The 14,658-nt window shown below is 47.0% G+C and overlaps 1 protein-coding gene across 1 annotated transcript in view; it reads right to left on the reverse strand.

The window, feature by feature from the left end:
- Positions 1-14,658, reverse strand: part of LOC115313567 — a 71,795-nt gene that overhangs the window by 23,690 nt on the left and 33,447 nt on the right. The window contains exons 7-8 of the mRNA XM_040220262.1: positions 6,607-6,730; positions 2,043-2,192 (exon numbers count right to left, since the gene is read on the reverse strand). Coding sequence (XP_040076196.1) covers positions 2,043-2,192; positions 6,607-6,730 — 274 coding nt within the window. The remainder of the gene's footprint in view (positions 1-2,042; positions 2,193-6,606; positions 6,731-14,658) is intronic.

Here is a 14,658-nt window from a genome sequence, read left to right on the forward strand (position 1 = left end):
TTAAACATTACTTGGTTGGCTAGCTCCTGCTTAAAATACATTGTTTGTTTATCCGACCATTTGATACGATCGATATTTTTGCTCACATTGATCTAATTACTTTCTCGTTCGCTTTATATGTCGTGTTTATTGCGCAGTCTACATAAATAAAAACATTTCCATATTTTGAGCAAGAAGAGCTAAGTCCGCATTATGACTTAAACTTTACTTTAACAAGCATAGTTCGAAGTGTTTCGCGCGCGCTTTGTGGGCTGAGTACTGAGCTGCAAAGATGTCTTAAGATAAACTTATTTTGTTACTTAGCCTTTCAAAAAAAGAACGTAAACTAGTGTTTTGCAACGACCTTTCACTAACAGGTGGGTTTAAATGTTCTAACAGAATAAAAACACAATGCAACTCCTCAGTATTTTTATAAGTTCTAATCGTAATGTACTTTTCACTAGTTAGGTGATATCCAAAAAAATACCATTGCCTCAAAAGCTACAGAGAAAGGCCATATTTAGTTTACATTTTCCGGGGAAGGCCAGGAATTCGTACACCGAAAAAACATATGCGCACGTTGGCACAGCTGTCACTAAAAAGGCGTTGTGCAAGTGATCAACGGCCGGAGCGCTAAATTGGGAAACACGGCGCGGCGCTGCGAAGGCGCAAATACACAAAGAGCAAGAGTGGTCGGGCCTTTTCCACCTTACAATCTGTAAGAGGCTCGGCAGGCAAATATTGTTTGCAATTTCTTTTGTAATATTGTGTACCGCTGCTCTCAAAGAGCAAGCATAGAAGGACTCTTGTGCACGGTCGTGTATTACCGGGGAAAGCCTGAAGCAGATAAGTTGTAATTCAAAAGTGCGCTTTGGGGTTGGCTGGTCTCTGCTAATCTCCCCCATACTGCAAAAATGATACTGGTCCAGAAACCTTCTGTGTTGGTTGGCCGGTGATTTCGCGACTGCAGCGCCACGCTTCACTTTTTAACTCGACCCCAAAGTTGCTCCTTTGTACTGAGCTTTTTAGAGCGCAGCTCTTAGGCGCCCGTTTCCGGCCTGAGTGGCGTCGCCGTCCTTGTCGGTGTAACCAAGGTCACTCCAAGGTCACGTGACCCCCAAGGCCGCGTGACCCCTCCCTCAGGGTCACGTGACTCCTCAAGTCACGTCACCCCCTAGGTCAAGTGACCCCCCTCCCTCGAGGTGACGTGACTCCCCCTCCTCGAGGTCAAGTGACCCCTCTCCCGCCGAAGTCACGTGACACCCCCCCGGTCACGTGACCCCTCCCCCCCCGTCGGCGTCGGCGTCGGCGTAACCGCGAGTAACCCTCATAACCCTCGTGAGGGTTACGAGGGTTACTCTCACAAGGGTTACCCTCATGAGGATCACGAGGGTTATGAGAGTTACCCTCACGAGGATTATGAGAGTTACCCTCGCGAGGGTCACGAGAGTTACCCTTACAAGGGTTACTAGGGTTACCCTCACGAGGGTCACGATGGTTACACAGGTCACGTGACCCCCTCCTCTCTCAAGGTTACGTGACCCCCTCCCCCAAGTTCACGTGACCCCCGTCGACGTCATCGCCACTATTGACGTTATCTGTGACGTCACTGATGACGTCACCGGCACCCGCATCGTCATCCTCATCATCACTGATAACGTCATCAGTGACGTCACCAGTAACGTCACTGATGACGTCATCGGCATCGTCACGTGACCCCCCGATGTCACGTGACCCCCACAAGGTCACGTGACCTCCCAAGGTCACTTGACCCACCCCCCAGTGCCCTTCCCTCCTCCTGCTCAAGAGGTGCGCTCTAATTTGGCGTTACAGGGAGTTGTAATCGGCTTTCAAATTTTATTGCCAGCTTTACTTTTTCTTGCGTGATAGTCATATATCCGCCCCCCCCCCCTCCCCCTATTTTTCGCTTACTTTAACAAATAATGACAGTTTTACAATGTCAAACATACATTTGAGATAACTTTTATATATCAGGGCTGGAAAGGTTCTTTTTTTAAAGATATCGGTTGTTGACTGATCGTAATGTGGAATTTTCACTCAACCCTTGAATGTAGTTGAATTTCCATTCGTCATAAGAGCAGCAGGAGAAATTCGACAGTTTAGTAGACTCGCCGTTTTTACTCATGACGTAACCAGTGTCAGTGGAGCATGGCTTGGCTGGTGACCTCAAATCGTCCCACTTTATTCCAAACCTGCAAATAAAAAAAAAAAATAAAAAAAAAGTTGACCGCCAAAAAAAGTGCACAGTTGCGACCCTCTGAATGCACGCATCGCAACGGTGTAGAGACCGGAAATTTTTAAGAATAACGCAGTTCCGCAGTGGCTAATAACTATTGCGCGTACGAAGGGTCATTTTTTTGTAACGGGTAGGCGTGAATCTTGCCGGGGCAGTCTGAACAAACATCTACCAGTCGAGCCGCAAATGTGAAAGTAGGTTTTCCCGTAGCAGTGGGCAAGTGACAACAGTTCGTAGGTGTGTTTTTCTGTACCCTTGTGCTACACCCAGTTTTCGCCTACAAGCAAATAAATGGCGACCGGTAATCTTCAGAATTACTTTTGGTCTTATGAGCGCCCTCCTCCCATTAAAGTATTTACGTGGTGATGCAAAAATAAGTTATGCTTTGAAAATCTATAAAGTTAATGTGGAGGTTTTAGCTTAAAATTATTTTTTCGACCGTTTCATTAAGAGCGATAAAAGCGTTCTTTCTGAGGCAAACGCGCGATGCTACGGCTTTAAAGGATGTTTTTTGTTTCTTATTCAAGGACGTTCTTACGGCTCTCAATAAACAAAAGATGTGACCCTCTAATTCAGAGTGGCGTAAAAAAGTATATGATATATACGATTGAACCTTGCGGTCCCGAATTTGTAATGGGCAAAACTTAAATACTGTCAAAGCGGATTTGAGTTACATCTGAATGGACCTGGTGTTGCGAGCATGTGTGTGGTTTCATAACTCTCTTTTGACTGTCTCATAAGTAATCAGGTCGCTGCCGTTTACATTTTAAAGAGACATTGGCTAAGAAAAAAAATAATAACTCAGTTTCAAGGAGTCGGAAATCGTTTACAGATCATCTATAATTCGATGGTTAGCTACACAGCTTAAAAAGAAAAATTTTGTATATTGTCTTTTAAAAGTTTTATGTGACTGTGAGTCAAGCTACCGAATTTGAGATAAAATTGAATATTTCATTCCGGCAAGCTCAGTGGTATCACAGTCACGACAGCGGAAACAACGCGGGCTTGGCGAATCCGGTTCGTCTTGCTATCGCTCCTCAGCTGTTGATATTGCGTAATTAATTGATATCATCGCCGAAGAATGAATCGTTAAGGGAGATCCGGATCATAATCAGAACAAATTGACACCTTTAAGAATCACTTGTGTTTCTTAAAGGTGTCTAATTGAAAGTTTTGTACTAAATTCATTTTCTAATATACCGCAATGAATCTACACTACTAGAACATAAAGTTTTTTAAAAAAAATTATATCAATTATAAATATAAATTATAATAAAACCGGGCGAAACTATCTTGCCACTTTACTGATCCGCCGCCTTGTTGTGGCCATCCAACGTTATATAAACAACCGCTACGTGAGCAGCTAGAGCCTTCTGGAGCAATGAAGGCCTCCAAACGCCCCGATTTTCCTGCCATGGAACGTTATCAGAGTCGGATAGCACCAGCTCAGCAATAGACGTTTTCCAAAACTGGAAGTGCCTCATCCAGGCGAAATGGCACGTTATGAATGTTTAAATAAGTAAACAGCAATATACACACGAGCTCCGCTCCTGGCCCAAAAGTTCTTCGAATTAAATGCACAGGGTGAGGGATTTCTGGACGTAGTCTATTGGATACGAGCTCGATGCCGAGCGTCCTTCGACGCCTTGATTGGACACGAGACCCAGCCGGGCACAGACATCGCACTCGTATCCAATCTGTGTTTTCGCTCAACTTCACCGTAATGACGTCAAAAGTTTAGTGCAGGTGGCTTTGATTATTTTAGTTACTGTTGGTTTAGTAAAGCGATCGTCCGCAGACAAAAATTGACTGTATGAATGTATGTCTGATTAAAGGAATTACGAAATAATGTTTCAAGATTTTGATCACGACATTTCAGACGATTCGCCGTTCGCGTCTGATCCACCGGTATCGTCTCTGAGGGACCACCCTCGGCATCTGCGTTCGCGATCCGCCAACATGTGGGCCCAGATGCCGCCACATAAGAAGGATGATGTAAAAGGTTTTGTTTTCTTGCATGGAGCAAGCGGTTTTAGAGCATAACCCGAAAGCTGGGACCCAGCGTTTGCGTCTAATATCTTAAACCCTCTTCCGCTCACAGACTTTTCGGTCGGAAATGGATGAGACGTCACTCTGGTGTGTTTCATCCTGGTGTTACTGCACCCCACAGCATATCGCCAATTTCCCCATCCTCTATCGCATGCAGAAAATAGCCTACACCAGACAAAACTTGCTAAACCACAGACGCTCCCTATAAACACACACTACTCCGTGGAGGAAGGAGCGTCTATTCTCCGGTACAACGCTTCAAGTCACGAACGATTCCAGCGCCGCCCCTGCTCGTTTTTGCCGATGGAGTGGGCAGAAAGTGATTAGGATGCGTAAGAGTAAACTTTAAATTTTAACTTCCACGAAAGAAAATATTTTTTAGTCTATTGATTGTTGAACTTATTTTATTGAACTCGGGGTGCAGGTGTGGATATCATTTGCATGATATTTTTTTAATAAAAATCGAGGGCCATTATTATTTAATTGGAGCTGCCATTCCTGACGGGGATGATAGCATAGTTTGCCGAACCTTTAGCGGTTCAAATGAGGCCTGGAACGACCTCGGGAATGTGATTTTATCGAAATTTTCCCCAGCCGAGCAAAGGATGAGGGGGCTGGGGGGGGGGGGGGGGGAGTTAAGTAAAGCCAGTGTAGCCTGTTTGTCTTCAATGTCCCTCTTTCGTTATCGTAAATTAGAAACCAACACGCTCAACCATTTACAAAATACTGTATGGAGACTTTAATAGGAATAGGGCTCGCGAGTTAGGTTTTTTTCTTATTAGAGCCATCTGGAGTGAGTCCCCTTTAGTTCCAGTCTGCTTTCTGCGAACAAAATGAAGTCAGTGATCTAATGCAGTACATTTAGTAAAAAGAAATACGTTCTCGGAGAGACGTCGCAATTATTCGTGCCTACGAAAGGCGTTTTGACAAAGCATCGCAGTGTCAACAAAACGTGTGTCCACGAAACCTTATTCCACGAATGACGTGCTCATCAAGAGACCATGAAACGTATTTTAACGATGTGTGGACAAACAAATGATCCCTTGAAAAAAAAAAAGCCCTTATACACTTGCGCTCCTCTAAAAGAATGCAAACTTCACACTACATCGGACATCAAATCTATGCGCTGTCTTTGAGAATCGTGAGTGGTGGCAGTTTCAAAATTATTTGACTCCCGCGAAACACAAAATGATGAGTAAGAAAATCGAAAATCTGCTCAGGTTGGAAGTGAGAACGGGAAACCCTGAGATGGAGCCACTCAGCTTGTTGCAAAGCAAACGAGAGATGAGTAGCTTTACGCCACTGGATTTCGTATAGCATACACTCTAGAAAGCAGAATTCTAAACTGGAAAGAGTATCAAGTGAATTGTGCTGAATAATCACCATGTTTAAAACCTTACCCCATGCGCGTTCTCAAGGCCGGACGGATTAGACCGCAGTAAGGAGTTGGTTGGGTTTTCAGGAGGTCACCACGAACTATTCAGGGGTCAGCGACAATGCTTTCATTGAGCTTAAAAGGTGGGAAGGGTGGAAGAACGCGTTTACAATGGACCATTTTCCTAACCCAATTAGCACATGAAGTAAGGCCTCTGTATCGACCAATGGGCAAAACGTGCTGGGGCAGGGCATACAAAATGTCGGTGCGGCGTGCGTATTAAAAATTTGAGCTGCCCATGCAATATCTCCGTTTGTTCTACTTCGGTTACTCGAGGGCAAATTAAGCGCAGATATAGGCCAAGCGAGGGTCCGCCCACTTGCGCTGCCAACGCAGTATCGCGTAGGCCCCACTTCAGCTACGCTTGGGCATGCCCACCATCGGCTGCACCACCAATGTTGTCCGGGATCCCAGCTCAGCTATGCGGGGCAGGTTTAGCACAGAGGCGGGTCCACGGGGGGCATCGTGTGGTCATGGTTTGCCCGTGCAATGCCCCCGCGGGTCCCGCTTCTGTTATGCGGTGCAGAGTTATTGCTACGCAAGCCCACAAAAACACGACATCAAGTTCGCAGTTTAATTTGGAGCGGAAATTAAAATATATCGCGAAAATGTATGCTGTCATGCGAAGTCACAGTGTCACGTGACATCACGGTGTTATATGACCCGATGTTACTTCCTCATATCCTCGCTAAGTACAGCGGAGAAATGTTTCGCTGAACGTTTATAAAATGGTCGGTTCTTTTAAGATTTCATTAAGATCTATTACACCTTCCTAGCATTTGACGGAACGCCTAGACCCGAGAACTTATTAGGAATCAAGGACATAAAAAGTGGCAGCGTGCAGGGCAAACTTAGAGACACATAGGTTAATATATGCATCACTTACAGTCGCGCCATTTGCTGTACCATACCAGAAACTCCAGTAAACGATCGCCCATCGTCTGTTGACAATGCAGCTCGCCGCTGATCACATGGTCCGAGGAAATAAGATGCAGATGCAATATATTGCGCTATAAGTTGGTGACAAATTTTATGGCATTTTTCAATAATATATTGTAGTATGAATAGTGTCGGAACATTTTTATTTGTGACATATGCATACACAACTGAAAGAGAAAAAAAAATGTTCGCATCCCGTTAAACCATACACGTAATCGGTTCGTACTACCGCCTACCGGTAAAAAAATTTGTTCACCGGTTTGGTCAAACTGCTCACAGGCTTGATCGAACTTCTCACTGGTTTGACCAAACCGGTTTCTTTTTTAACCTAGCGGTATGCGGACCAGCTCGCAACGCATATTAGTGTGGCGGACCAGCTTGACACTGCTTACCTGTTCGGTGAAACGTGTGAACAGCTTAAGCGAACCGGGGAGAAGTTCGGTGATACGGCTGCTTTACAGCCATGTATGAGAAAGAGAGAGAGGAAGAGAGAGACGGAACGTGCGGACCTGCTCTTCGGTACTCCTTGTTGGGGCTTGTAGCCGTTTGGACGTGACAGAACGCTCTGCCGACCACCTCAAACCAGGCTCCCGGAAAAGTGCTAGAAGGTACGCTATGTTGCCCCTTGGTACTACACTCTGTTTCTCTTTACGATGAACCGCAGCCGACGCTACGAGCATCTCAGCAAATCCAGTGCTGTAAGGTGTCAGGCAACTAAGAGCCCCGCTCGTAGTTGTACCCTTATGAGGATCATACTCACTCTAGCAGTGCTGTGGATTAACTCGGATGGCTTGAAGCGTCTGATGCGATCGTTTGTATGGTGAGCCATTATGTACAGTCAGCACGAAATGAAACCCGAACGCCGGAACGCGTGGCAGTTGACACAGGCTGCTCTACCTGGAGGATCCCTGACAGCTAATGAAAATGCGCCGGGGCGCGAGGGTGCGAGTCCTACTAAGATGAGCTCGACCCTTGGGCGGCGCGTCTGGGTTTACCGCGTTTCGCCGGTGGCACGCTGTAAGCGCCGTCACATCCGATACAAAAAGCACTGTCATTCGCTTTGTGTATTGAATTCCCAGCGATATCTCTTCAGCGCTGTAATTCATTATCGCTTTGTGTATCGCAAGTGCGAAATGAAAGTTGAAGCATTTTGTGCACAGAAGACCCGTAATGCGTGATGATGTGTCACCAGAACCACGCTGGGGCTCCGGTAAACAACGTGCCACGCGCGGTTTCTGAGAAATAGTGAAACGTCATAAACGCATAATAAAATTTGTTTAGTCGCACGACCATACTCTTTATGAAAAAAAAATTCTGCAACAGCCGGTTGCAGATGACTCGGTTTTTATGAGCAATGCCCATGTTTTGTGCGTGGTTACCAGTCGAATCTTAAAAAAACGAGGAATTGCTTCCTGACGCTATTTTAGTAACCACCGATATGCCAGGAGGATTGATTCCGGAGCGGAATAAATTCATCACACTGTCTGAGAAGGGCCTAACGCAAAGAGCTATAGCCAGGTTAAACGGCTGCCCGGTGTCAACCGGGCGACAGTACGGCGACAGAAAAGCACCCCGAGCAACGGCGCTTACAGCGCGCCACCGGCGAAACGCGGAAGTCCCAGACGCCCCGCGCGAGGGTCGAGGACATCTTAGTAGAACCCGCACCCTCGCACCCAGGTGCATTTTCACTAGTTCTCAGGGACCCTCCAGGTGGAGCAGCCTTTATCGATGTCCACGCGTTCCGGCGTTTCGGTTTTATTTCATGCGGACTGTAGTGATTTATTAAATGCATTACCATTTATTGCACTTGTGCATGCAGCAGTCGTTTTATTTTTACGGTCGTGGTTTGGACAGGACAAGAATCGTTTGGTGAGACCCCGGCGCGTTTCTCGCAATGCTCTTTCTCTCTGTTCGTTAGCTGGATATGTCCCCTTTCCCTTGCTCGGGCAGAGGACAAGGTGGGCGCGACATAAGGCGCGGTCCACCGTGCATGCACCAGTGGGGCATGGTGCAGCGCGTGCGCCATCGTGCGAATCTCCCAAATCACTCGGAAGGTGTACGCGCGAGGGAGCTGGGTAGTCCTGGTTGTCATGTCGTCTGCTAGCTTACGGCCACCTTGAAAGGGAACTCGCGTTTTAAAGCTAATACAAATACACGTCTCCAAGTCACGCACACATTGTTTCAAGGTTCAAAAAAGCTTCCTCTCCATTGCACATTAGTGAAGATCTTCGTTTCGCGAAGGCGAAGTGAACAGTATCCGGAGCGTATGGCGATCGAGGACGGCTGTAGTGGCTGCATACGAAACCACCAACGCCCGGGAGAACATATGCTGGCTCCCCGGAGACAACTGTATGACGACGGTGACGAGGTTGCTATTCCAACCCTTCGCTGAGTTGAAAACCTCTACGTCAATTGGCAGCGCATTTTGTCTAAAATTAGCGTAGCGAGAGCGGCGAACACCTCTTGTGTCCCTCCATTCGGTTGCGCCCATGTGCTTACTTTCGAAAATTGCGGACAGCGGGTGCAACCAGTATTGGAATCCGAAATATCCAGCAAAGTAATCTCCCGCGGGGCGGCAATTCCGCATTCGAACGCCACTTTTCAGCGCAGCACGCTGGTTCCAAGTGAACTTGTTCCTTGTAGCCCATATATTAATGAATTCTTTATTCATTTAAACTTTCTGTTGATTTTTGCCTATGCAGGGTTGTCAAGTTCTCAAGGATGAACACCTTTAGTGCAGTCTTCGAGCTACATGTGACAACCTCATCTTGAGGTTAGGCGCCATGGTGGACATGAACAGTGCGTGAGTGTGTGCGTGCGCCGACTTCTATACAGGGGCTGGGAACTGGCGAAGGCATTACCGGAATTTCAAAATCGGCTGTCCCAGGCCTCGTTAGCGCTAAGGAAATTTTTAGGAAGGAAAAAGAAAGGCAGTCGCTGCGCAGATGAAGCCCAAAGACGACATGCGTGGTCGACGGGCGCGATTAGCGGCCGGACGTGAAGCACCCGAGAGACAAAGGGGAAATAACCAACGTGAAGAACGCTCAAGCTGCAAGACAGCAGTGGGACTGTGAGTGTTTGTCAGCCGAGTCCTGCAATTTCCGATTTCATCTAAAGCTGAGCGTCTCGGTCACACGACGAATGCACCATTTTGCACCCTGAGTTTTAACTTCAAGTCCTCACGTTGCGTTTCGTGATTGCATCGTTTATTTTAGCGGGTGTCCGTGTGTACCATTTCAGATGGTACCATTTGCGGCTAACGAACGATTTGCCCTAAAGGGTACCGTATTAAATGTGTAGTAGTAACAAACCAATACCAGTATAAGCGATTGCCTGTATTAAACGAGTGCTGGTATAAAACGAATAAACTCAAGTGTGCCCGTATCAAAGGCGGGCCGGTATCAAAGGCAAAGCACCGGCCAAGCGCTCGTCGGAGGCTCGCTACACCCGTGCCACCCAGCAGAAGGCGATCGGCGACAGAACGGCAGCGTTGTATGCGTTACCGAAAAACGTAAAGACATAAGTAAAGACATACGTAAAGACATACGCGTTACGGAGCTACCTTACCTAAAAACTAAAGGAACGCGTTACCGCTACCGATAAATAGTAACGCACGTTACTTCCGCGTTATTTTTTTTTAAATCATGATTTAATACGCTTTACGGTTCTGACGATAGAGGTATGGATAAGCTCATATATCAAGAAACATTGTGTTCATGCAGAAACTGAACATAATTACGTTATTTCTTTTACGGTTTCACCTAAATACTCACGAGAAAGAACGCAAAGAAAAACATGGCTCAACGCCTAAAAGCAAGGAAACAAAATTTAAGTGTAATTTCTTCAAGACTTGGGAAGTGTTACTCGTTACTGTTTTGAAAAAGTAACGAGTAGGTTGCTAAGTTAATAAAAAAAGTAACGCGTTCCTGGTAACCCCATTACTTGTAAGGTGTTACCGCCAAGACTGCAGAACGGAGAAAGCGTTACCGCTTGTCATGCCTTGTGGTCATGAGGGTAGAAAAAACATACCTTGACTGCAAGACGCTGTGTGTATTTAATCAATTATTAAATACACTTCCGTTTACCTACAGTCTGCTGATCCCGCAGGTAGTGAGGAAACCGACTCGAAGCAATCGTAGGCCTCGAGAGACTTGTACGCCTGCACCGTGCCGGCCCTTAACTGCCTTGGCAAAAAAAAAAAAAAAAACTGAATAAACGACGACGTGAGCCGTCGACTTCGGTGGCAACAACTTCACGTCGGAAGTCCAGCGGGCCTTGTTTACTGCGTACGGATCCTCGTAGGCAACGCCGTCCAAGCACAGTTAGTTTCGGTACCGCTGCCGTTCAGGCTCGGGTAGGGAGCTCAAATAATCGTGCATAGCATATACAAGATACGTTGTCGGAAATACGACGCACAAATAATGCTAGAAGCGTCCCTTCAACGTCAACAACGAGCGCACCCCACACAACGCAATGGCAGAAACTTGGAGAGCCCGGCCGTGCCACTTTTGCCCACACAGCTACCGCGCATTCGCGGCCTTCTGGCCATGCTGGTAAACAGAGCCGCTCCGCGTGTCGGTCTGTACACATTTATTTACAAATAAATTTCAGAATAAATTTGCAAGAAGTGCATTTATGTAGAAATCACTGTCCACTGCACACTACTTGCAAAAAGTACACTCTTCGGAGGCGTGGGTGGTGGTCAACCGGAGTGAGACTCCAAAGGACTACTCCTCCTCGGCAATGGGTAATTGATAAGTTCCGCAGGGGGTTCTGGGAAAACTGCCAGGTCGGGGACGGCCAGTAGTTCAGGAATAGCAGTCTGACCATGAACCGACTCTTCCGACTCGGACAAAGAACCAGGTACAGGCACCAGAACAGGCCTGGGAGTAGATACAGGAACCAGAGACCCTGGCACAGTAGCGTGGACCGGCTCCACTGAATGCCCGATGTCTTCAGCGAGACCCGAGCCATTAGCACCAACAGGAACAGGAGACACGGTCGCAGAAGGGTGGCCGGACGCTTTGGAGTGTCCCAAGTCCACCGAGGAACCAGGGAAAAGCCAGGGGTATCTGTAGCAGGACACCCGAGAGCAGCAGTAGAATCTGGCTTCTTGGAAGAATCCAGTGCAGCATGGAGAGGTGCACCTATCGTACGTGCAGCAGGGGAACCGGATTTCACCGAGAGGCCAGACGCTGCGAGGTCAGTGGAACCATCCGGGAGGGAAGGTCCCACTGGCATTGGAGGCGCTGAAGTGGTTCCAGGGATATGTACAGGTGCAGGAACCGCAGAAACCGTCGGAGGTAAAAGTATGCCACCTCATCATCATCGTAGCAGTCTTGCTCAGGAACTTGTATTGGTGCTCAAAAACTTGTATCGGCGGCAGTTATGTTGACTTCGTGAGCTTTGCTGCGTTCCATCTTTGACCATCAGCTAGCTGATATGTGGGAGGTTTTATTTCTGCTTCTATACGTTGTAGCTCAGTCTATCTACTATGCAGTTTATATTGGAACCGTAGAACGGTCCTACCACCCTGCGGTGATCCGAGTAGGATTTCATATCACGCTGATACCTCTTGCACGGCCGCTCGATTCCCCCTGTCGGTGCGGCCTGCCAAATTTTTCCGAAAACAAAAGAGCGCGCGTGAGAGGAGAACTTCTCCCATCTGTCCTAAGGGCGCTGCACATCGGGAAGTGGTCTTGTCAGCAAAAAGCTAGAGAAGGCGCCCAACGCGTTCTTGCTCCGCGACCCAGATAAAATATCTGCCCGTCATTGGCTTCGCCGATACCGAGGCGCTGTAGCGGTTGCAGAAGGCCGCAAAACTTGCTAGCTTCCCACCTTTGCACCATTTTGCGTGGAGAAATATCGTATTGTCATCCTGTGCTCGCGTTTGTTGTTTGTGCTTTCGATCGTTTTTTTTTTTTTTTTTTTTTTTTTGCGCGTTTTTATATTTTTGTGGCGATAGCCACTGATGGATGAGAAAGAAGAGACGTAGACTTTCGAACTTAAGTTTGTACCGCTGACCTACATGGCTGGCTTCTTAGCCTTTGTTTGCATACAAAATGGGACCATTTTTATTTGTAGAAATTGTCGTACTTTCAAGGTAATTTGCTGATACATGCAGCCTGGCAAAGCAATATAAATGTTTGAGTGAAAGCAAGGGAGGCTAATGTGTAGAACCCGCTCAACTGTGCAGGTGAGGTGTCCTGAATGCCAGCTGCAACTTAAGGGAAATGCATCACAAGACGGAGCATATTAGTTCGTGTTTAGCCCTGAAAACGGTGGACTCCGCTATCCAGGACATGCAGCTGTCTGGCTGTGCAAGCTCGTATGCACCTTTGTCGAGTGGGCTCTACGGTCGACAGAGATTAATCGTTGTGGACGGATTTGCAAGGTCCTCTTGAGCGCTATGTTTCCACACCTTATGGACTGTCTGCTGATGCGGTGTACTGACTGCAGAGACCCGTACCACAGCGAAGAGCTCTTTCTTAGGAAGCTTCTCAGACCTTTTTTTGGAAAACTGGGCTGGTGACCTAAACAGCTCTCTAGAGAATATATTGATGCTTTCGCGGAAGCCACCTTCCCGAAAGGTACTCCACTTGTGAACTATATGACTCCCTCGATCTGCTTGAGAACAATAAAGTTTATATTGCTGAAGTCATGCACGAGATATCCTTTATTTATTGTCCTTCACAGATAAATGAAAGGCACAGCTCGAGCGTACTGGAGCGTCAGTTGAAACCGGTAATTAGACGGCATTAGCTATGTTCAACTATAACTCCTATATTACAGTGATAATAGAAACGCAACAACACTTACGGGAACAAGAAAACGACTATTCCAATATACTGCCAGCTGAATGCGGCTCTAACGCATAGCCTGCAGCGTGCTGAGCTCCTTGCACACAGGAAGGTCTGCTTTTATTCTGCACAGATTTGTCACGCCCTTCACACAATCTGGCTCTCGTTTCAACTAACAGTTGCCGATCCACGAGAAACAATCTAAATAGCCACACCGGGCCGGACCGGGCGGACTACTCCTCTCTCGCCGATAACGAGGGCCACGGCTGGCACTGTACGGGAAAGATCTATCGCTTTCACCGGCGGAGTGAGGCATAGGACAGGCCGCTCGCAAGGGGAGTGCTAATCGAGCGGCTGTGCCTGTTGACTCTTTTTTGAAGCTGAGCTCGTCTCTCTGGGAGGTCAATAGGAGCTTCTTTTCTCGGTATACACTGCACGACAAGTTTGGAACTGTGAATTCTCCCACGTAGAATAAAGGACGGCGCAAATCCTGTTGCAGGATGCACAGTACGAACATACGTTCCAGGTGGTCCCGAAGGGCTTCTGGAACTGGACGACCTTGCACAACGGCAAACTGAAGACAAGATTTCAGAACATGACTAAATCTTTCAACCTGCCCGTTGCATTGAGGATAATATAATGAAGTTTTCTTGTGTTTGATACTATTCTAACGTAGAAAATCTTGAAACTCTCGAGAGGTGAAAGGAAATTCATTGTCAGAGACAGTCTGACATAGAGTCCTTCGCGCGAAAAAAACATTCTTCAGAAAACTGATTACGGTCGCTGAAGTCACAGAAGACGTGGCTTAAACCTCGGGCCACTTGGAGTAGTAGTCTATTAAGACAATGAGAAACGTCTGACTTGGCGGTCCAAGATGAATCGGGCCGACAATGTCGGTCCCGAGTTTTTCCCAGGGTTGACTTCGGAAATGGACGGGCTGTAAAGGAGCCGGTCCAGTTTTCATTGGTTTTGCAATAGAACGACAGGCAGTACAGTTCTCTATCTTTCTCTTGATTAGTTGATTCATAAGTGGCCACTAGTAGTGTTCATGGATCACACTCGTGGTTCTTGTGCTTCCTTGGTATATTTCATGTGCTACTTTAATTATCCTGTCCCGGATCTGTACAGAAACCACCAACTCCCTTGTTCAGGATGTTATCGTACAAGGAAAGCTGATCTTTGACTTGGTAATAAGGTCG

Source organism: Ixodes scapularis, unplaced genomic scaffold, assembly GCF_016920785.2.
Source record: "Ixodes scapularis isolate PalLabHiFi unplaced genomic scaffold, ASM1692078v2 PGA_scaffold4__175_contigs__length_147842914, whole genome shotgun sequence".
Taxonomy (NCBI): Eukaryota; Metazoa; Arthropoda; class Arachnida; order Ixodida; family Ixodidae; genus Ixodes; species Ixodes scapularis.